This window comes from Elaeis guineensis, chromosome 5, assembly GCF_000442705.2.
Source record: "Elaeis guineensis isolate ETL-2024a chromosome 5, EG11, whole genome shotgun sequence".
Classification (NCBI taxonomy): domain Eukaryota; kingdom Viridiplantae; phylum Streptophyta; class Magnoliopsida; order Arecales; family Arecaceae; genus Elaeis; species Elaeis guineensis.
This window is the reverse complement of record NC_025997.2, coordinates 109,532,341-109,556,315: the sequence shown is the minus strand read 5'-3', so window position 1 is coordinate 109,556,315 and position 23,975 is coordinate 109,532,341. Positions and strand designations below refer to the sequence as shown.

The window sequence follows — 23,975 nt, the reverse complement described above, 5'->3', positions numbered from 1 at the left end:
CCAATCTTAGTCAAAATTCAAACAAAAATTTCATGACAATATTGTGAAGGCTGACGTACCCCAACTAGTTCGAGACGAAGGCTTAGCATGAAATTTGGCATAAATAACAGTCACTGAAATTGACGAGCTATTCAGCCCATCTCCATAACATGCATAAAAATTGACATGTTGCAGTGACATTATAGAGAAACACATGCATGATACGATGCAAATTCATAAGACAAGATCGCATATACATCTCATACACATACATATGGCTCCTAGTAGGAGCCATATAATATCACGGTGCATCCGGAAGTAGTCATAGTAGTCCATAACCTAAAATCCCCAAACCAATGCAGTAGAAATGTGAAGTACATGAGATCAGGAGTCATCGTATGAGGAAGAGGAATACGAAGAGGATCATGACAAGCACAACCAACATGACAACAAATGGCATCTAATCTGAACAGAAGAGGCTGCTGACAGGCCTTCGAGGAACAATGAAATCCTTCTCCTCTCTGGACTCGAACATCCTTGCCAACAATGGCATGGCACCTCCTCCATGCTTGCAAATATCTCAAACAACACACAAGAGCCGCCAAGCTCTCGACTCTCGCACGCTTGCCATTTGCCAAGTAATATATTTCTCTGCTATGTGGCCAATATAAACAACAAAAAATGTTCCTCACTTCATTTGCGTCCACCATGGATTCTCTGCACGATGGAGTAATTTGCTACCAAGGTCGACAAATTTCACATATAACAATGCATGAGCTGTCTTAACAAACCAACCATTGTGAAATAACTTTGAAACTAGATGCTATCATTCGAAATATCATGCAGCATGTCGAGTCCCCATTATCTCCCTACTTAGCTGGAGGCCTTAATCATGCTAAGAAATAGACGGGGGCCAAAAAAAAATAAGGGTTGATGATGTGAACCCATGCCACTTGCTTAGCTAGATTTCCTACCATCCAAACAAATGCTTAATGGTGGGCCTCATCCAAACAGACTAGTCAAAAGATATTATTTAGATTTTTTTAATTTTATAATAAATATTTAAAATTTTTCTATCGAATAATCGATGTGAGACTAAATACACGTTCGTACGGATCCTTACATACACGCTCCATTTATATTCGGATATCATTACCAGACTGAGAGTCTAAATTCATGCATCCATCAATAAATACTATGATGGGTCTATGGTCAGCCCAATAAATTCGTATTATAGTATCCCTTGGTCCATATGAGTTATAAGTTGGATCATTCTGACATCATTTGTAACAATCTAGGATTTCATCCAAAAAAATTAATCGGAAGATATTATTCAGATTCATTGATCCTATATAAATATTCAAAATTTTTTTAAAAAATAATTGATATGGAACTAAATACACATTCATACAAGTTCTCATAAGTATCTATCTGCTTCTATCATGGCATCTCCGTAACCCATACGTATCAACAGGACAATGCTACGGTAAATTGGAAACATCACTCAAACAAGTCAGTCAACTATCTTCCACCATTCATGTTGCTTCATCATCTGCATAATTCCCAACGCAAACACAAAGGGAGCAATAATGTTACAGCACACCAGCTGAATGTTTTTTAGTTGAAATTTTTGACTTACTAAAGCAATTTCGTTATCGAAATGCATAAATCAACATCAGCTCTTTTGGATTGTTCTCTTTTTCTTCAACATTTACATTGAGTGGAACCATTTTCGACTGGAATTTACAGAGAGCATGCTTACACCTACCCACCAACTTTTGAAAATTACAAGACAATCTTTAATTGCAATGGCACATCAAGTCCAATTTTGACATATTTTGGCACAGTTTTAGATCTAGCTTCCAGCATCATCATTACAAACCTCTCGTACATTTGATGTCTACATCCCACACCAAGAGTAGCCATGTGTAAAGCGACAGAGTGGATCACCGCATGATACCTCGTCTTTTTTTCTTTTTGGTCACACATGATGCCTTGTTTTGGATCAAGCACTTGGGTGCCGAAAATACAGAATAGTGAACTTGAAACCAGAGTCGGAAGGAAGGCTTAACAAAGAGACCTTATGGTTAAAGTCACCCTTAGGCCTTGACATCTACATGCCAAACCAATGGATGGAACATCACAACTCACGAGTCTGATAAAGTAATTATTAATCGATAAGTACAAACCATACAAGGACGAATGATGACAAAGATAAAAGGTACGCTCCATTACAGAGTCCGGCCCAGCCTCTTTGCTTCCAGTATTGGACTCTTTTTTTTGGTAGAACAAGCACTGACCCTGTGCATTATTGCTGTAGATGAAGGGATTGACAGGAGGAAAGAGTAAAAGCTAATGAACAAACTCCCAACTCCATTGGAAAAAGATGGGAATGACGAGAGAATGAGAGAGACACACAGGAGGCTCTACCTACCACCACCATTTCCTCTCGTTTCTTAATGGCCAAAGAAAGAAAAAGAGAAGATAGTGGGTGAAGGAAGGTGCGATGCGCCTTCCACGCTGTTGGTCTCTTGCTCCCGATGCCACCCTTTACCTTATCATGCAACCAAGAAAAAGGACAAAGAAGCAGAGAAGTGTGAGCCGAAAGAAGAGAAGTGAAAAAAAAAAAAAAAAAAAAATCTGAGGTCTTGTCTGGATCTGGTCACCTGCTGTTGAAGTGGCCGGCTTTCTTACCCAACGAAAGGAGAGAAAAGTGGGTAGCCCTCGCTTCCGATTAAACTTGAGGCCGGCAGTGCTTGGCACCACGGTGGGAGAATACCATCGCTGGGAAAACCAGGGGAAGGTGGTGTTTGTTGGGAAACGACGAGGAACCGGATGAGCATTTTGTAGAAAGAATCTTGATTTGATGAAAGCTAATCGTAAAGATTCGTTTCTTTACTTTCTAGGCTGCTCTCTTGGGAAATGCCTTCAGATTATATATATATATATATATATATATATATATATATATATATATTTATTAGAGTAATATATTTTCACTAGATTGATTTGATAAATTTGATTACATTCAAAAAAATTATTTTTTTTTCCAACTATTCAGCATGATTTTTTTTTTAGAGGTACAAACTAGCATTTGATACCCCTTGCCGCCGCATCATCAAATTGCAAAATGGACTAGACATGCCTCTAGTTAACAGAGGTGAAAATGATATGGATAATATCCGTCCGAATTTTTATTCATATCCGAATCAATCTGAATATAGATAGAAATTTCAGAATCTGATTGATATCTATATTTATATCTATATATGTTAAAAAAAAATAGATATAGATAGAGAACTATCTAATCAGTATCTGAATTTATCTTTAATCCTATATAATTTTATATAATATTTATTAAGTTTTAAAAAAAATATATAATTATATAAATATGCTTTTAACTTAAGGTATCATCTATTTAGTAATATTTTTAATTATGTAATTATAAAATTTAATTATCCAACTTATATTCATAATGATATCCATATTTTCAGCATCCAAGTTATATCTATATCTATTTAAAATAAATATATATATAAATTTTTGTATTTGAATAATATCCAATCCATATTTGTATTCATCAAACAAAACAAATATGGATATAGATATATTGATATGCGATCTGATTTCAGTCCTAAATGCTAAATATGTAAATATACTCTTCTATTCATTTGGTACAAGTAAGGTAGTATTTAATTTTAAAGTAAATTATAAAAATTTTTCTGAGATTTATATTTATTATAGTCATATCCAAAGTTTGTAAAATTTATACTTTTTTTTATAACAATAAAATTTGTACGTATGCCTAGTTAAATTAAAGAGGCTAGTGAAACCGTTTAGTACCCTTAAGTAGGGGGAGGATTTAGATACTTTCTCATATTCTTGGATAGTTATTATATATATCACTCAAATTATTTATTTTTTTTTTTTTTCTGATGTGGCATTTAGGTTCCATTTAAGGTCAATAGTCTGATTAATGTTTTGTTAAATTATGAGTTAAAATATTGAATAAAAATAAATCTCAAAGAATAAGTGTAGATTTTTTCAAACTATTGAATGTAAGCATAATTTATCTCTAATCTCAAAAGGATTTTTATAATTTATTTTTAATTTTATATATAAGTTTAATTATATTTTATTGTCTCTAACGATGTTCTAGGCAAGATTATTAAACAAAAAAAACTATCTTGAAATAGTGAACCACTTAACCTAATTAGTTACTTGATTTAATATTTTGGGCAAAAGAGATATTTTATTTCCTTTCCAATGGAAGTAGGATAGAAGGCCTCGCTAAAAAGTTACTATTTGCTTGAGTAGCTATCATATTAAATAAAATATTTATCATTTTGGAAAGAAAATACAAGAAAAGGACTCTGTTAATATTTAAATTTTCATAAAAATTAGATAGGAACTATCAAAAGAAACAATTTTCCATCAAGAAAGCAGCAAGATAAGCAAAATAATAAAAGAAAACTTAAGAAAGGGGAAAAGATCACCATTGGAGGATAAAGGTTAGCCCAAAAAATGGGTCTTCTTTTGAGGCTTACAAGATAAATTATCATGTTAAAATGTAAATCACTATAGAAAGTTTAACTCAAAAATAATATTTTAACTAAAATGATAAAAAGTGAAAAACTTAAATAATGACCCCCAACGCAATCGCAAATAGGATAAACAAACCTGTTAGCATTATTGTAAAGTTTTAAACCTTTGCATTTGTCCCTTTCTTTATTTTTTTAAAATATTTTTTAACTAGTTTTTTATCCGACACATAATGTTATAAAATCATATAAATTATTATTTTAAAAAAATAAAAAGTTATAATGATAATAATATATATTTAATATATAAAAGATTGAGAATTTTTAATAAAATTTTAAATAAAAATAAAAAGAGAGAAATATGAGAGAGTTGAGTGAGAAAAATGGAATAACCAAGCCCATTTAATGTTGCAGGTTGAGAATTCTGAGGAGTTTAATAAAATTTTGAGAAACCGCACCAATTCATTACTTTTAATATTTTAAATAATTTTTAAATATTTTTAATATTATAATTAATAATATAATATTTATATCGTATTATCTTAATGTGGCGTAATGGGGATTGATATTGTGCCAGACTTTTATATATATATATATCCGTATATAGGTTGGACCCCAATCCTCTTCCCTATAGCATTCGTTTCCAGCACCCGTTTCCCAGTTTGGTGGCGGCGGTTGGTGGGGGACGGTGACGGGATCCTTAGACTTAAAGCTTTGTAATAAAGCCCTTTCCTTATTCCGATACGAAGCGTTGACATTTTCTGATGTCACCGCCGCGGCGGGGGACGGGATCCACATCGGAATTGATGGCGGTGGCGGAGGCGGCGGGCTTGCCGTGGGATGGAGTGGCGGAGTTGACGAAGGCGGCGCAGGAGAAGGGTTGCGACCCAACTGTGTGGGTGGCCCATGTCTCGTCGGCGCTGGCGGCCGCTGGGGCCCCGCGGCCGTCGCCGGAGCTCTCGCATCTCCTCGTCTCCCACCTCTGCTGGGCGAACAACGTCCCCCTTGCCTGGAAGTACGTCGAGAGGGCCCTTGCCGCCAACCTCGCTTCCCCCATGCTTCTCCTCGCCCTTCTTTCCACCAGGTATCGCTCGCTCTCGCCTCTCTTCTGTTGTTCTATTGAGAAGGCAGAGATCTCCCCTTTAGCATCCAAGATTTGTTTCCATTTGTGCCTTTGCTTGGCTGAGGACAGCTTCAATCAGCCTGCTGTTTATTGGACTTCCACTGGATTGATTAAAAATTAAATCTTTGGAAGCTAATTCGGGCTTATTCCATCATTGTGGCATTCTTCATATCTCTTATCCTATTTCTCCTCGTGCGTTTGGTTGTGTTTGGTTGGTTCATGACTTCAGTCCTCTCATAAACAAACTTGATTTTAGTCTTTCAAATGCGTCTTTGTTGGATAATCTAGCGGGCTTTATCACCCCAAAACAAATAAAAGATTTGTGTCCATGGATGTCCCTTTCTTTGAAAATCTTTCTTATTTCTTTTCTCTCAAACTCATAGTACTCTTTCGGATCTCTACTCTCCTCAGGGCGAGTATGGAGGTCTGGAGGAGGGTAGTGTTCTTACTGTCGTCAGTTAAAAAATTCCCAAGCCTAAAGTCGAAAATTATATGGTAGTACTCTTATATCCCCCATTTGTACCGTAAAAAAAATCTCTTTTTGAAGCTTCCTAAGAACAATACAGTAAAAAAGACCTCTTTTTGAATGTTGACATTGACTTGTGCTTGTCTGACCAAATCTTAAGCACACGGCAGGGTAAGTCTGCTGCCTATAGTTCATAACATCTATTGGCTTAACCTAAATACAGAATCTGTTCCATCATGATTGTTAAGATTATAATTTTGCTGATTGCTAGCTTCTTCTATGTTAATTTCATATAATCATTTCATCTGCAGGGTAATTCCAAGTCGGCATTCTAGGCCAGCAGCTTATAGGCTCTATATGGAACTCGTAAGGAGGCATGCATTTTCTTTCGCCTCTCAAATTAATGGATCAAACTTTAAGAAGTAAGATAAAGTTTGCCTCCCCACCCTAAATGAGAATAACAGAATATATCTGAACCCATGTATTAGTAATCAAGCTTTGTTTTATGTTGTTAGTATTTCATCAAATACTTACATGTACTTCTGCATTTCTAGTTGTTCAGAATATAAGTAGAAATATTCCATTAGCCTAAATGACATTATTAGCTACTTTCTTTATACCAAGCTAGTGTAAGTTTTTTGTTTCCACATAAAATATGAGGCTGTCATTTTGTGTCATGATCATTCATCACTAAGGGTTCTGTGGATTATTTTTTCACCTTCTTCCAGATGATCTTTTATATATATATATATATATATATGTATATATATATGTATATGTATATATATATATATGTATATATATATATGTATATATATATATATGTATATATATATATAAATTGTAGGCCTTTGAGTATTCACTTCAGGGCAATGATGTTTCTTCAGAGACTGGATTATTGTGGGGTTTAGTAAGGTAAGGACATGTACACATAAGTGGGGGGAGAGGGGGAGAGAGAGAGAGAGTTCTAAAGCTTGACTATGATTCCATGATGCGTATTGTAGTAAGAAAATAGTTTTCCAATTCATGATATTTGGAAAATTGCTTGTTATAAGTAATTGATCTTAGTTTTTGCATGCTTGTGTTAGAGCTGATTATTGCAATTGATTGCTTCAGAACATTAACATATCTATTTCTAGCATGTGATAACATCAATAACCAAAAGAAGTAAAATTTCTTAATGTTATTGCTCTCAAGTAGTATGAAAAACAAGCTCCAAATTTTCTTGACAACAAATTGAAAAATAAGCTTCAAACTTATTACTGATATAACCTATTTTCAGTTTTGTAATAGCCTCTGTTTATTTTATAATCTAAAGTTATGTTTGATTTTACTGAAGTATTTGATGTATGTGAAATTTCAAAATAAACACTTCATATTGATGTTACTTCTTCCATAATATCTTCCTTTTAGTTTTTCCAGTGAATATTGTAATTGTCTATCAACCAAATTTAACATTTCTGCTGTTGAATTATGTATGGAAATATGAAGATCTGGTGTTATTGTGAATGATATATTGGTTTAGAATCGTCAAGTTTAGAAACTTATCTAAAAAGATGTCATATGAATTGAGGACCTGGTTGGTATCAGTTCTTATTTGGTGCTCCCAATCGGACTGGTGACCTGGCCTCTTGGGACATGTCTGGGATCTTAATTTCCATAGAAGCAGTCAGTTGCTATCACTTGGTTTTTTCTTGCTTGGGTGGTTTATTGAAATGAAATAGGGAAATATGCTTAGAAATTAATTTTACACTCTTGGGCACTTATCTTGTTGGTTTATTCTTAAACACTCAATGGATTATTACACCATTATGGTCTACTTAATGCATCAAGCATCCATACAATGCAGTTTCAGCCTAAAACCACCCACATTAAAAAAAAATATATAATCTTAGGTAACTCAAAGCACAATAAAATGATGTAAAATAACTCACCTTTAAATTTTTCTTTTTTTGGATTTTTTGACTTATTCTGCCAAACTTCGAAATATGGTTGGGTATACTGCCTTGTACCACCCGATATGAGGCATATAGTACCATACCGGTACCATATCAATAAGGCGACATTTCGATATTGTATCGAACCGTGTACTAACACTATAATAGGATGATCTTGATATGGGATCCAATATTAAGACGGTGAATCTTGCTTCAAAATTTGGAGCAAAATTGCCAAAATTGCTGAAACTAAAACTCTAGCATCAAAATCGAGTTTTGGAACCTTGGTTCTAATAGTTATTTAATTACCGAGGACTCTCATAATTGGTCGTGTTACAGGTGTAGGAAAAGGAGGGCAAGGAGGTTAAAGAAGTTGGATAGAAGAGTGAAAGAAAAGGAAGGGGAAAAATGAGTAAAAGATGGAAGAGAAGAGAATAATAGAAAAAAAAGACATAAGAAAAAGAAAGAAACTGATGAAGTAAAAGAAATAAGAGAAGAAAAGTCGGTTGCTTAGCTAGTGGAACCTGCTTGCTCACTTATTTTTTTCTTTCATTTAGCCAATCTTACCCCATCACCCGCAGCCATTTGGTTTTTGGAGAAGTTTTAATGATCGATGATGCATTAAGAGTCCAATGGTACTAATAAGAAATGGAGAAGGATATATTTAATCAATTTTATTGTTAAGTTAGTAAAGCTCTCCAATTTTTTCTTCTCTTTCATCTTTCTTTTGGTATTTTTATTTCCTTTTTCTCTATTTTGGTTGATCTATATTAGCTTGGGGCTTGAAGAGATGCTAAAATCTTCCATGGACCAGAGACTTGATCACATGTGGATTTTTCTGTGCAAAATTTCGAGAATGAATTTAGATTGAAGAACATATTGGAGAAGGAAAAGATAATTTCAAAGCCAAATATTCTCTTTCGTTTGATTTCCAGGACAATTTCTTTGCCTATATGTAATATACATAGAGAATAAACTTGCATTACATGTTTTATATAACCTTTGCTGCTTACCAACTGGGTAAAAAGCAGCAGTATGGTATTCCATACTAGTCCGAACCGGCCGGTATACTCTGTACTATACCATACCAGTGGAGAATCGGTTCGGTTTAGACCGATTTTTTGAAAAATAGTCTGAACTGGATCGAACTAGTTGATTCGGTACGGTATCGGCTCGAAACGCTAGATGCCGGGAGGTTTGGTCTGGTACGGTATGGTACCGGTTCGGTACGGTACCGGTTCAGTGCAGTTCGGCTTGGTTTTCTTTTTTTTTTTGGCCGTTGGGTGGAAGTTTTTTTATTGTTAATACGGTACGGTACCATACAGGCCGACAACTGACATAGGTTCTGGTACGGAGTCTGCGAACCTTGAGCAGCAGTCCACAAATCTTCACTGTATCTCTTTAGTGGCTATATAGCCAATTCTTTAGATGGCAATTTGTTCTTTATATTATAATAGGAGTCCTATTCTATTCTGTTATAGTCTCAAATCAAGGTTTTAAGATTTTGAATATCGAATGTACCTTATCCTAAGTTGCTGATAATTGGGATAAGCAGACCATATGTTAAATTGAGGATGTTGGAATTTCCTTATCCTTGATTTTCAATAATTACAGTTTTGAGATCTAGGGTTGTCTGCCTTAAAAAGCTTCTCATCTATATGTAAGTGATGAACTATCACCTCCAGCTGGTTAGTTTGCAGCAGAGACATTCTTCGAGTAGCAGACTGAGTTAAAATACTGCAATGAATTTGATTTTATGTGCTTTCAGAGAAAAGCATTTAGCATTGTGGGCAGTCTGGTGTAAACAAATAAAACAGATTTTTCATCTCTTATTTATAAAATGCTTAAACGAACATATATGTGAAACTGTTGATATTCCTTGACAAACTATTAATTATCAACATTATCGACTCAGTGCCTACATATTCATATGTCAACATTATCAAATGATTCTGTGGATATGTCACATACAATTGCTCAAATTGATCACCGCCCAATATATGCAAGATTTATAGATTATCTTGTTGAGCATTGTATATTGATATCATAAAGGTAGTCTTTTTACAGTTTTAAATTTGGGCTACTTGTTGGATGTTTTATAATGCCTTTACAAAGGCATACCTATTTGATCTTCCTACAAAAAGCATTCTCATGATTGATTATTCTGAGACTAGAACCATGTCAAAGTTCATATATAGAGGCAAGGATCAAAATATTGGCCCTGACCTAGCATTGTCACCACATGTAACGTGTTCTGCTGCTCCATGCCACTGCTTGGCGTACATTGGCACAGTAGCATGCCAACAACTGTCACGTTATTGTGCACATGCCACATAGGCTATGGCATCATACATGCTATGCCATGCAATGCCGACCAACCTTTGAGTCCACTTTACAGAGGTCTTCACACTTTTAAACATAATCATCTGTGTAGAAAATTGGATTAATATTTTTCAAGTAAAATTGATATCATTCATTATGTTTCCTAATTCCTACTTTGAGTGCATTGAGGGGCTGCACTGCTGGTAGGTCAAATGGTGTACTGAATGAGATGTTTGCCTGGCACCTGGCACTTGCATCAGGTTTGGGGCTATATACTTTCATTGTTTTGAATCCTTCTCTTTGTGATTCTATTAAGAACAAAGAATATTATACATATCTCAAAAATAAGATCACATTAATTGGACCCAAAAGAAAGTTGGGAGTGAAAACAGTTGCCCAATAAGATTATGCTTTAGGGATCTGCAATTGAAGATGAGTTTCAACAATTGTGGCATTAAGATGAAGGAGAGAAGTGGAAAACCATGCTGAGAGTGTGTAGTGTGGAACTTTAAATTTTTCTCAGGTTGCTTTGACCACAGTAGTCTGAGATCATCTGCCATCCTTTCTGAATGCATACTGCTGGCTTAACTCTTTGTACCTAATGATGCTTGTGTGCAAAATTCTTGTTTGACATTATCAATGTTGAGTTTTTTTATAAACAAAGAAAAAAAATACAGGATTTTCTTTTTGTTGTCTTTATATGGTTGAATCTTGTGCAGTTGATTTTCTATTTGTACTTCTCATCTTTCTTATGAGCAATGAACCAACAATACTTTCTCGCAACCTCTTATAGCATCTTCATTACCTCTACATCTTTAATCACTGTGCTTTTGTTGTTTTTTTTTTGCATTTATCATGATTTGGTTCATAATTATTGTCCACAACCCCCTATATTCACTATGTTTTACTCATTTGTTACTTCAATTTGTTGCGACGAAACTTCACCTACTACAGAATGAAATAAACTGGTGGAGCTTTTTATTTGCAATGCAGGATCATGGCATCAATAGATGATGTTCTTCATCTTTCCCGAACATTTGGCATCCAAGCATGTGAACCAGGGGTTCTGGTTGTTGAATATGTTTTTTTCGTTGTGTGGCAGTTACTTGATGCAACATTAGATGATGAAGGGTTGCTGGAATTGATCCCAGATAAGAAATCCAAATGGGCAGCTAGGCCACAGGATATGGAGATAGATGGAGAAGGCATTTGTGATGAAAAAAGAAACGAGCATAATGAGAAGCTACAGAAAATAAATAGTGTAATGGCTATCGAACTCATTGTGCATTTCCTGCAGCACAAAGTAACTTCCAGTCTGCTTTCCTTGGCATGTGGAAACATGTATGAACTTTCTATCTTTATTTATATCTAGCACGCTTGATTTGAGTATGCATTTAATAGATTATATCAGGTTTAAAAGTGTGAACTACAGGTACATATACAAAATGCATACATAAATACATGCACACACAGAGAGAGAGAGAGAGAGAGAGAGAGAGAGAGAGAGAGAGAGAGAGATATGTGTATGTATGCATGCATGCATACATGTGATGTTTATCTATTGCTTTCTGTCATCGATTGCTACATACTTATGCAGCATATTTCAAAGGCCACTAATATGTAGTTGGTATTGGGCATGTCTTAGCATGCATGTCCATATTTGTAGGCATACATGATATGAGAACAGGAATAAAATGAATGTTTGGAATCTGTTAGGGAGATTTATTGATCGTACATGAGAGAGTAGGGAAATGATGACTGACCAAGTGGGTAATTGCTGGGTCAGTATCATGTGATGGGGAAATATTGGCTTGTATGACTTGAAATAGTAGACCACAATGATGACACATGACATCTGGTGACTTTCATTCTTTGTTATTTGTTGTGATCTATACATGGAAAAATTGTATTTCTCAGTTCTTATCATAATGCAGTGTGGTCTGACACATGGGAGACCCAAAAATAATTGTCCCCAACTACTGATGGTGGAGTCTGTGACGTATATAACAGAGTTGAGGAATGAAAGGTTCATGCAAGACTATCCTTCTCTTTGATCATAGATTAGTGTCTACATCACTGGAAAGTAGAATGACACGAAGAAGAGGATGTTCTTCATTGATGCTTAGAGCTATTTTTTTGGATCAGTTTTATAGTGGAAAATATAAGTTGGAAGAGAGTTCTGCTGACATGGAGGGTTTTGAGGAAGGCAGTTCAAAATCTATATGAGAACATGCACAAGAATAAATGTTAAGTCATAACCATGGGAACCAAGCCTTTTCAGTCTGGTGGGTTAACAATGTTGTCAGCACTGTCCAAAAAGAAATTTCAACTCATAATGCCAACATGGTTTCATTGGAAGGAATCATTAATATGAATTGAAATGCACTGGACAACTATCCTTGAAGTCATCACTTGCAAAACTCATCCTAATTTAAGATGACTATTAATAACTCAGTGAACACTTATTTAGTCACGAAGCATTGTGTAGTCATGCGTTTGAAATCTAGCTTCGAGCCAACATCATTATGATAAATTTTAGTGAGTCATTATAGGTGGCAAAAGTTAGCTAAAAGATTAAGCTAGTAATTGTCATGAGTTAATTCATTTCATGATAGTATTTACCTGTTCTTCTGTTTAGAAATATTTTGATTTGGGACTGGTTTGATGTGATCAATGATTCAATGGTCTAGACCAGGGATCTGAGTATTGCATCCTGTAGTTGTGCCTGTAATGAGCTGACATGATAGGGGGCATATCATATTATGTAGTCTAGTTCTCTTGAGCTATGTGGTGCCTTAATTCTATCAACAATAATCACTGCTGTGATGTGTGCTTAAAAGTTCGATAATTTCAGTTGATATTTTATTTGAATGAATCTTTTCTGGATAATCTTATTTCAGTGGATCTTCTTTTTCCAAAACTGTAAGTTTGGCTTCCATGATATTCAATTGGTTGCATCCATACAATGTTTTAGGCCCTCTCATTGGGGAGTTTTCACTCAAAGCTTATCCTTGCTTGCGACCAACTCATCAGCATTGTGGAATTCTACAATAACTGTAGAAGCAGTGCAGCGATTGGTACTGGATAATTGCAACAAATTTGGCAGACAATGCAAACTTAGTCGGCACCAAGAATTCTGCACCCTTATTTCTTCTGGATCCCTAAAATATCCTGGTGGTTACTGTCATGGGTTTAGCCATTCTGCACTCTGGATTCCTATAGATCTGTATCTTGAGGACTGCATTGATTTATCAGTTGCAGCAACAAATGCCATTGAAATTCTTAGTGGTAAAAGGATGCCCCTATATGCCATGATCAGATTCTCCTCATGCTTTGACATTCTTTGCTGGTTAGTCACTAATTCCTGGAATTTCTTGTCATATCTTTTCACTATTAAATGGTTCTATTGCAGGTTTGGTCAAAGCTCTCCAAGCTGCTAATGGTACGAGCTGGCATGATGCTTTTTTAGGCCTTTGGATGGCTTCTCTTCGTCTTGTGCAGAGGGTAAGAACCTGTAGCTCACTTGGGTTGATGTCCAAAGTTCCTGTGCATAGTTTTGATATCGAAATAAAAAACCGTAATAAATATACTATTTCTATCCTTTTCCTCACAAATAGGAAAGAGAACCTCATGAGGGTCCAGTACCTCACCTTGACACACGATTGTGCATGTTACTGTCTATTACAACACTTTCAATCGCTGATATTATTGAGGAAGAAGAAGTTAGTTTAATTGATGAAGCAGAAAACAATAATCAATGGAGCGACAAAGCAGTAGGCGGAAAGCGCCGTAAAGAGTTGGTCTCCAGTTTACAGGTACTGGGTGATTATGAGAGCTTGCTGGTTCCTCCTCCATCTGTTATCTCTGCAGCTAATCAGGCTGCAGCAAAAGCTATGATGTCTGTTTCAGGCCTACCAGTTGGGAATGGGTATCTTGAGAGCATTAACCTGCATGACAAAACAATAAACTGTAGTAAGTTATACTTTCAGTATGGTGTAAATTTGAATTTTGTTTTTAATATCATTTTTCTCTTGTTTATTTGTCTAAAATATCTACATCATATTTGTTTCTTCATTAGCTTGGTAGGCTTCTGTACTTAATAGTATGAGAAAGATTATTGATTAGTATAACAAAGATTATTGATTTTTTTAAAAAATTCTTCAAATCTTATTTCAGCTGGAAATATGTGGCATTTGATCGTCGAGGCTTGTATTTCTCGAAATTTATTGGAGACATCAGCATATTATTGGCCAGGGTACGTCAACGGACAGATCAACCAAATACCTCCTACTATGCCTACCCAAGTGCCTGGATGGTCTGCATTGATGAATGGTGCACCTCTAACCACATCGATGATCAATGCTTTGGCAGCAACTCCCGCTTCAAGGTGTGTAGGATCTTCAAATATAAAATATAACTTATGCTATTTCTCTGATTGTATATGACAACACACATCATTGTGAAGCATGTTACATTTCGGAGAATCCTAAAATGTTTTGTCATGGTTGAATTTTTGAGTCCTTTGGTTTTTCATTTAAGTATTAAAAAGATAAGTATCAAGGAACATGGTCTTCAGATATGCCATTTAAGTGTTCTTATGACGAGGATTCCCCACACCGCCCAGCTGCAGTTACCTTGCATACCCTTTCATGAATCCTAATGTTTCAAAAAAGAGAAAAAAAAATGACATGCTAGTTAAGCAGTGCATCTTGGTCCATGTTGATACCCTGACATAAAATATTCTTCAGCTAGGAACTTGTACTTGAATTTCATGTCATGTATGCCAAGTAGGCGGGTATTATGGATCTAATCTGAATACATGATTGTATTCTTCGGTCCATCTCTCTCTCTCTCCCCTCCTCTTTCTCTCTCCCCTCTATCCCTCTATCATCCAATCAATCGTGAATTTTAAACTCCTGGTCTTCAGATAAATCTTATTTCTTCCTGAAGCCAGGATGTAAGATGCTCTTTTTGTAAAATTGCCTGGGATAAACTACTGAATTGAGTTCATGAATTTGATGGAAGTTTAGCAGAGCTTGAGAAGATATTTGAAATTACAATCAGTGGATCAGATGATGACAAGGTATCTGCTGCCACCATTCTATGTGGAGCTTCTCTTATTCGTGGATGGAATATTCAGGTAATTAATGATAATTTTTTCTTGGCATGAGTCTTTTTCTGTTGCTTTTCTGAATTTCATCTTCCCCTACAAATTGGTAATTCGTATATATATTACTATAACATGTCTTCATCTTTTTTTCCTGGCTTACTGCCCTTGGATTTAAGTGCTGGTCAGCATGGCATGGCATGGCATGGAATGATTCACACCATAATTATGCCTTGCTGGCACATGGCCCTGCCTGAGTACCAGCCGCATGCATGTACCTGACATGCTGTGTGCCAATGCATGCCATGTTTGCCAAGCACTAGCATCACTTCATATTGCACAGTATTAACTGTGGCAAGCCAGGATGGCATGCCATTAGCATGCGATACTTCAATCCTTGCTACTTTCTCATGTTTACTGTATTATCAGATAGTTTCGTCAACAATTACTTTCCTGTATGTTGTAGGAACATACTGTCCGCTTTGTTGTGAAGCTGCTCTCACCTCCCGTTCCTGTTGATTATTGTGGGAGTGAAAGCCATTTAATAAGCCACAGTCCAATGCTTAATGTTGTTCTTACAGGGATATCATGTGTTGATTGTGTTCAAGTCTTCTCATTCCATGGCCTGGTAGGCTTAAATTATTTCTTCGGGACCTCTTGATTATGTGACATTAAAGCATAACATTTGCCAAATTTCTGATTCATATACACATTGACTTCCAGGTTCCCGAACTTGCAGGTGCACTGATGGCAATATGCGAAGTTTTCGGATCTTGTGTTCCTAATGTCTCGTGGACCCTTTCAACAGGAGAAGAAATTACTGCCCATTCAGTCTTCTCAAATGCATTTATTCTTCTCTTGAGATTGTGGAAGTTTAATCATCCACCGCTTGAATATTGTATAATGGGGGATGGTGCTCCAGTTGGGTCACAGCTAACTCCTGAATACCTTCTACTTCTGCGTAATGCTAAGATACTATCACCTAGCAATGTGACCAAGAACCGAAACAGCGAGAGACGACTGCCTGCAAGTATAAGCTCATCATCCATGCATCCCATATTTGTTGATTCATTTCCTAAGTTGAAAATTTGGTACCGACAGCATCAGGCTTGTTTAGCATCAACTCTTTCTGGGCTTGTTCATGGTACTCCAGTTCATCAAAATGTAGATGCTCTTCTTAACATGATGTTTAAGAAGATCAAAAGGGGAACTAATCAGTCCATAGGTTCTGGAACATCTGGAAGTAGTAGTTTAAGTAGTTCTTCTGGACCTGGAAGTGATGATAGCTCTGTTAGGCCTAAGCTGCCTGCCTGGGACATCATGGAAGCTGTTCCTTTTGTGGTTGATGCTGCTCTTACTGCTTGTTCCCACGGAAAATTATCTCCACGTGAATTAGCCACAGGTTTGTTATTTGCTTCAGGAAACTAATGTAACCCCATTGTATGGTCTGTTAACATTTACCTCTGTTTGTTCTTTTTACTACAATAAGCAAATTTACGGATCAGTCTTCTGTCAGTTATAAACATAACACAAAAAATTCCCTCAGTTTTAGTATGTCAGTCTTTTTGAATACCTCTTATTTAATCTAGACTCAGTTTGCATCACGTTAAGGAACAACTGTATTAAGGTCTTTCAAGGTCTAAGTTTACTGTATAGAAGACTTACTGGATGAAATCATGACAAGTGATATAACCTAAAATTTGATAAACGTAGTGACTCCAGAAAATCATGGGCTATTGTTGGTTGTTCATGAGTATGTGGAGGACAAGAGGATTGAATAAACTCTTATTATAAACAAAATGCTTCTTATGTTGGAGTTTGCATGGTCATATTAGAAATTCCAAATGTATATCTGACAATCCTAGTTAGGAAGATGAGAAGTTCCAGGTTTATCACCATATCTAAGTGTGCTTCTTAAGTAGAGGGAATTTATTATCACTATGAAGTACCTATAGATCATGGTAGTGTATCTCAATAGGGTTCTTATGTTTATACATTGGTATCTTCTAGTTTTGTTGTTGGAAGATTGGATCTTGTTCGACTGTCTCATGTGTGCTCCCTTTTCATTCTAGCAGGTGTTTAGCCAAGTTAATCTGTTTAAGGAAATTAATGTATTGTATCATTGCTGAAGTGCATCCATCTAGTTCTTAGAGTTGATGCATTAAACTGTGAAGCATAATGTGATTCAATGCAACTTGTGCACCTCTATTTGCCTCATGTGATACAATTTTCATGTCATGCTGATCTAGGGTAATAGGCCTAGCAGTTACCTTTCTTGTTATAGATCTTGCATTTAGACGCTCAAAACTGCAAAACCTTATGAGCATAAATGCTTCACCGTGCAATTTGATCTTGTTTTCACAAGATTGATTGATAAAAATGACTTAATCTGGGGTAAAAGTAAAATGCCGTTCAATGCTTAAGTATTTAATAAACTACATCTAAATCAACCATAGCATACCCAGGAAATCTCATGATTTTCCTTATATAAAAATGTAGCTTGAGCTGATTGGCATAAAATCAAGTGAAGAAATTGACTTATTCTGGTCAAGATAAAATTCTTGCAATTTGACATGCTGGTTCAATTTCCAGTAACCAACTATTTATTTTTGAAATTCAGGTCCTGAAAAAAATGCGCTGATGACCTGTTTGGGTATCTTGGAGAAACCTCCCACAGTTTCTCATTCGAATAGGAAACTAGGTAGCATCTTGGAGGAATGCTTTCATGAATCCCATGGTTGAAGCCTTGAAGGAAATCCCTAATTTATAATTTTGGGCTGCATTTGGACAAATGGAAAGATGTTTTTTCCCTTGCTTCCCAATTCTGCTTGTTCCTTTAGCAGAGCCTTAACCAGCGAGGGAGTTCAATTGACCATATGTCTGCAGGGAGCACATGTGAGGAGCGGGAGGTTGGGGTCAAGCAGTAGCCATAATAGTGGTGGGTATTAGTTCGACTGTGGCCCAATTTGGAAGGGAGGAGGAGGAGCTGATGCTGCTGGTGGTGGTTAGGCAGCAGTTGAGTTGCGAGAGGGAGATGGATGGTGGTGATAATCAGGTAGTGGCCTAGGTGGGATAGGTAGGGGGAGGAGAGGAGGAGGAGGAGGTGGAGGTGGGGTGGTTGGTGGTGATGGCTGTGTAAGTGGGGTGGCAGGGGAGGCAGAAGGGACATTGCTGTCAATGATGAGGTTGGCAATGCTAAAGCCAAGGTTGAAAGGAGAGGTGAGGTTGGAGCTAGCTTTTTGACAGGAACAAGCACCGACCGAGGTTGGGCGGTGCCTTAAGGATGGAGCAAAGAGGGCATAATTTCCCATAGAGAATGGAGAGGATTCGGAGGGGGTGAGAAAGGACAATTTCCAGATTAAAGAGATTTTCTGTGGAAGACTTTTTTTTTTTGTGTTCATGTGGAATTTGGCTTTTTACACAGTTTGCTCATCCTGCAGATTGGTAACTCAAATAATGATTAGTAATCTGACAGGATTTGAGTGAATCATACCATTCGCAATATTTGACCCTTAGAAGATAACTGTAAATAAGCTTTAAATTGCTGAGTTATGCTATGTCTTTACAAAATCTAGGTCTCAATATTGAGATACTATATTGATGATGCTGATATCCATGCGTGCTTTTTCTACCCCTTATATTTTATACTGGAGTTGGCCTTCTAAGAAATGTGACTGGACTATTACAAGATGATGTAGAAACTAGAAAGTAAACACAACTAGTTGCATGAGATAAAACATTAAATACTCTCAATTTTGGGCTTCTAGATGTGAATTTTGCTCTCGGTATTCCAGTTATCAGCTTAACTAATTTCATCATTGTTTTCTAGCAAGAAATCCTTTTTGAGTATTTGCTTAGTATTCATCATTAATTGAAACCTTTGTGTGTACACTCAGTTCCCAAGGTTCTTAGAATTCAAGCTCTAAACGCAATGTCTAGTATTCATATATAACTTGTTGACAGGGCACCTTGAGGAGCTTGGTATTTTTCTTAGCAAGGTTTTGCTTTTTAGGTTTATACGTTTCTCCTTGGAAGCTTTTGCTTTATTACTTGTAGAAATGGATATGGCATGCATGAACGAAGATCGGTGATAACTGTGTATGCATCCCCTTTTCTTTTTCTTTTTTTTTTTTTTTTTGAGGGAAAGGGAGGGTGAATGCACTTATTCATTAAATCAAAAAAAGTCAATTTCAGGAGGGAAAAGGAGAGGGAAAAATTGAAAGGAGAAGGTAAAGTAATATCCATCAAGAGAGTGGTGAAAGAAGAGTAGATAAGAAAACTAGGACCAATCAAGCTCGAGAGAGGGCTGAAGAAGACCAACTCCCAAATTGATAGTACTAGTGGTCTGTCCTTGCTGCTGGAGAGAATTGACCAATTCTTGAATAGAGATGGAAAGACTTGTCTCCCAAATTGTTATAATCAGTACCTCATAGAAGTATTTGAATCATCAGCGATTTGTTTTTAGTTGGCCGTATTTTATTTCTTGCCAAATTTTCTTGCAATGTAGTAGTTACAAAAGAAATGATGATATACCTGCCTTTCTTTGTTCCTATTGTGAATTTCTGTATTATTCTGAGAAATGGCATATAATTTGTTTTCATTGCCAAGTGTTTGGGAATCTCATATCTGATCATGAAGGTGAGGCTTGATGTAAGTTAGGAGGCTAGATACTATAAATCTAAGTTTCAAACCTTGGATTGTGATTATACAACTTTAACTTTTATCTCATTTTTAGGCCTCAAAGATCTGGCTGATTTCCTGCCTGCATCTCTTGCAACTATTGTGAGCTACTTTTCTGCTGAAGTAACACGTGGGGTTTGGAAGCCTGCTTTTATGAATGGAACTGATTGGCCAAGCCCTGCTGCAAATCTATCGACTGTAGAAGAAAATATCAAGAAAATTGTTGCTGCCACTGGTGTTGATGTTCCAAGTCTTGTTGCAGGTATTTCTTGTTTCTATGGAAATTCTCACATATTATTCTTTATAAAGCCAATTGAAATTTTCATTCTTTTGTGTCTGTCTTCCATGACTAAATTGTCAGGTATGTCTTGCATATCTATGATTAAGGTTTTAAATCCCGTGAAACAAAAGTATCTCTGTTTCTCTATTGAATGGGATGCCTCGTTGTCCCGTCTCGTCCCAACAATAGTCCTGATCATGCATTTCGATGGATATCCTCCATCTTTCTCCGCTTCTTTCTATTCTCTCTTTTTCATCTTTTTTTCTTTTTTTTCTTTCTTTTCCTCTACCTTCCTGTCTTTTTCTTCTCCCTTCTTTTCTTTTTTTTCATTTTTTCTTTCCTTTCATTTTTTTTCTTTTCTTCATCCTTTCTTTCTTTCTTCTTTTTTCTTCTCTCCCTACATTGATGGGTTTCAGAATCCCAAGCCTGTCCCAATATCGTTTTCTCACAAAAATAGGACAGGACGGCCGGGACACCCTCCGTCCCATCGGGACATAAAACCTTGTCTATGATGGTGAATGGATTCAATTTAATGGGTTGAAGAGATTGTTTTGGACTGTAGGAGGAAGCTTCCCCGCTGCACTTCCATTACCTTTAGCAGCCTTTGTGAGCCTCACAATCACATACAAACTTGACAAAGCATCTGAACGCTTCCTCAACCTTGCTGGTCCAGCTTTAGAGAGTCTTGCTGCAAGTTGTCCATGGCCTAGCATGCCGATTGTTGCAGCCTTGTGGACCCAAAAGGTGAAGCGTTGGACTGATTTCCTTACCTTTTCTGCATCACGCACTGTCTTCCACCACAACAATGATGCAGTTGTTCAGCTTCTCCGGAGTTGTTTCACTGCAACACTGGGCCTATCTTCCAGCCCGATATCCAGCAATGGTGGTGTTGGTGGCCTTCTTGGCCATGGGTTTGGTTCTCATTTTACTGGTGGCCTCTCCCCTGTTGCCCCAGGGGTTCTGTACCTCCGAGTCTACAGATGCATTAAGGACATTGTTCTTCTAACAGAGGAGATTCTCTCTTTACTGATGCTCTCGGTTAAAGAGATAGCAGTAAGTATTGTCTCCAAAGAGAGGTCAGACAAGCTGAAGAAGACCAAGTATGGGATGAGATATGGGCAGGTCTCGCTTGCTTCTGCAATGAAGCGGGTGGAGGTAGCAGCTGCACTTGGTGCAACATTGGTGTGGTTGTCGGGGGGTTCAGGTCTAATCCAGTCTCTAATTCAAGAGATGCTACCCTCTTGGTTTCTATCCGTGCATGATCTGGATCAGGAAGGAGGGACTGGAGGTATTGTGTATAAGTTGGGGGGCTATGCACTAGCTTACTTTGCAGTACTCTCTGGGATGTTTGCCTGGGGCATCAACTCAACACCAGTGTCCAAGAGACGACCGAGGGTCATTGAATCCCACATGGAGTTCATAGCAAGTGCTTTGGATGGGAAAATCTCTCTTGGCTGTGATTGGGCCTTGTGGCGTGCATACGTGTCAGGTTTCTTAGGATTAGTGGTCGAATGCGCACCATGTTGGGTGCTTGAGGTGGAGTTGGAGGTGTTGAAAAGGCTGAGCAGAGGGTTGAGGCAGTGGAGTGAGGAAGATCTTGCACTTGCTCTATTGCAGATGGGTAAAGTTGAGGCAATGGGTGCAGCTGCTGAAATGATTTTGGCAAATGAATGATAGCATACCCTCTCACACTTTAAATGTGCATTATATTTCATGTACATATGTTTTGTTTGAGATGTTTGTAATGATTTGGTTTACACGTTTGTGAAAATGCAAGAGCCTCAAGGGTTTGAACTAACCCTAGCACTTCATCTCTAGTTTCCAGTGGAAACACTGTACATACAGTTAATTGAGATTAACGCTTGCGGAATCCGATTTTTTCTTGGCTTTTACTAATCTTTGAACATGTTTTGTTTCGCGACCGGAAAGTCCTCGAGACCAAAAAAGAAAAATTAGAAATATGTTTCTCTAAAAAGTTGTTGGGAGCATTTGAATATTTTATGGTTTTTTTGTCATTTAAGTCTGATGGTGTTTTTGTCATTTTTCCCTCATCAAGAATGGTTATGAGAAGTATGTGAAGCAACCTCAGCAGCAATGTATGTGACATGCTTTATATCAAATGACAGAAAATTGTGATTGCTGCTAGACTGCACGCCGTCTTTTTCACTTTGCATCATTATGCATCGCTAGCATTATTATCATACGAGGTTGATAACCAAGTTCATTTGCAGTTGTGCTTTATTATCATATTTCAGTGGTTTTCATGAGCTAAGCAATTAATCCTACTACTTGAAGCAGCTTCATTTGCAGCTTACCTTCTTAGATATGCTTAAAAAAAAAAAAAAAAACAAAATTCACAGCTGCGAAACAAAATTATGAAGCAAATCACGACAATCGAACCGGAGGTTCACTACAGTCGTAGCCAAAAGCAAATTCTGTTGGACAGAATATCAGATGAGATACTTCTAAGATAATTTGATGCACTTGAAATGGACCCTGAGATGAGAAGCAAATAACCAAGTTGTCAGTACAGGTAGCTTTTCTAAACAGGCATAAGAATAGTTTTTTCAGCTAAATTTGTTTACAGCAGGCATGACTACCAAGTGAAAGTTGTCAAAGATTTCTTGGCATAGATCCCTTTTGGTTCCTTTAAATGAACAAAAACAACTTGAACCTAGAGTTATTCCAGATAATGTATCCAAAATTATATAGGAACAACTTGAGGCATAACTATTCCTCTTCCATTTTTTCCTTATTCTAGAACCAAATGCAACTGTCATGATGAGGCATTCTTGGTTTAAAACAATATTTCAGACTTGTGAACTTTCACCTCAAGAATCCTAACCGACATTTATGCTGAATAACCCCCTGGCCCTGCTTAACTATAGACAGATATTCAATCACCATGTCCAAACAAGATCTAAAAAACTGTTACATTTAGTCCACATTTGATCGAGTAAAAAGTTAACATCCATAGCTAACTCCAGTTGAAGCCATCAGTTTCGAGAATAATAGCTGAACAATTTTTTTTGATCATTCAAAATTTTATAATTTTGACACATAAAACAGAAAACCAATACCCTTATGGAATTTATGTGTAATACCAAAACATATTAACATCCAGAGAAATATTCTTTTCCATTGAAGAAAGTAGACTGGGACAGGTGGGCTCACTGTAATATCTTGGCCTGCCCTGGCACCAAGGTAAAGCAGCTGGTGTCAAAACCACCTACTCTATGCAAGAAGTTTACAGTTATAGCCACGGCATGGAAGTTACTCACAGACTATAAGTTCAAATGCAGCCAATTCAAATATGCTTCTTTTATTGACTGATAAGCCGAAGATTCTATCCAATCCTAAGTACTAAAGTGATGATGCATCAGGTCAAATCTCAAGCAGGAGCTGCAATGGAGAAGTTCACCTGTTGGATGTACTGTTGCTGTAAATTTGAGTGCTTTGTGTTATAGCCTGCCTCTGTTATGAGTGTATGATGCATTTATCTGCCAAAGGCATTACTGAGTTCATAATTTCAAATATCTC

General features: G+C 36.9%; 1 protein-coding gene across 3 annotated transcripts; it reads left to right on the top strand.

The window, feature by feature from the left end:
* Positions 1-5,156: 5,156 nt before the first annotated feature.
* Positions 5,157-22,331, top strand: LOC105045383 (mediator of RNA polymerase II transcription subunit 33A). Of its 3 annotated transcripts, none has more exons than XM_029264663.2 (12): positions 5,157-5,604; positions 6,421-6,531; positions 11,362-11,709; positions 13,343-13,656; positions 13,781-13,872; positions 13,986-14,340; positions 14,545-14,755; positions 15,394-15,508; positions 15,942-16,103; positions 16,199-16,877; positions 20,211-20,417; positions 20,517-20,991. In XM_029264663.2, exons 1-12 carry the CDS (start codon positions 5,285-5,287, stop codon positions 20,945-20,947), a joined length of 3,345 nt encoding a protein of 1,114 aa, XP_029120496.2. In that variant the 5' UTR covers positions 5,157-5,284; the 3' UTR covers positions 20,948-20,991. The 3 variants fall into 3 exon arrangements, with proteins under 3 accessions (XP_029120496.2, XP_010921944.1, XP_029120495.1); XM_010923642.4 differs by lacking the exon at positions 20,517-20,991 and adding an exon at positions 20,998-22,331 and having other exon boundaries at positions 5,166-5,604; XM_029264662.2 differs by lacking the exons at positions 6,421-6,531; positions 20,517-20,991 and adding an exon at positions 20,998-22,331 and having other exon boundaries at positions 5,166-5,604.
* The last annotated feature ends 1,644 nt before the right edge of the window (positions 22,332-23,975 follow it).

Coding starts and splice junctions, on each gene's coding strand:
- LOC105045383 (XM_010923642.4), top strand. CDS start 5,285: ATGTCACCGCCGCGGCGGGGGACGGGATCCACATCGGAATTGATGGCG. Junction 13,657..13,780: donor TGCCATTGAAATTCTTAGTG/GTAAAAGGATGC, acceptor GTTCTATTGCAG/GTTTGGTCAAAGCTCTCCAA. Junction 14,756..15,393: donor GCAGCAACTCCCGCTTCAAG/GTGTGTAGGATC, acceptor ATTTGATGGAAG/TTTAGCAGAGCTTGAGAAGA.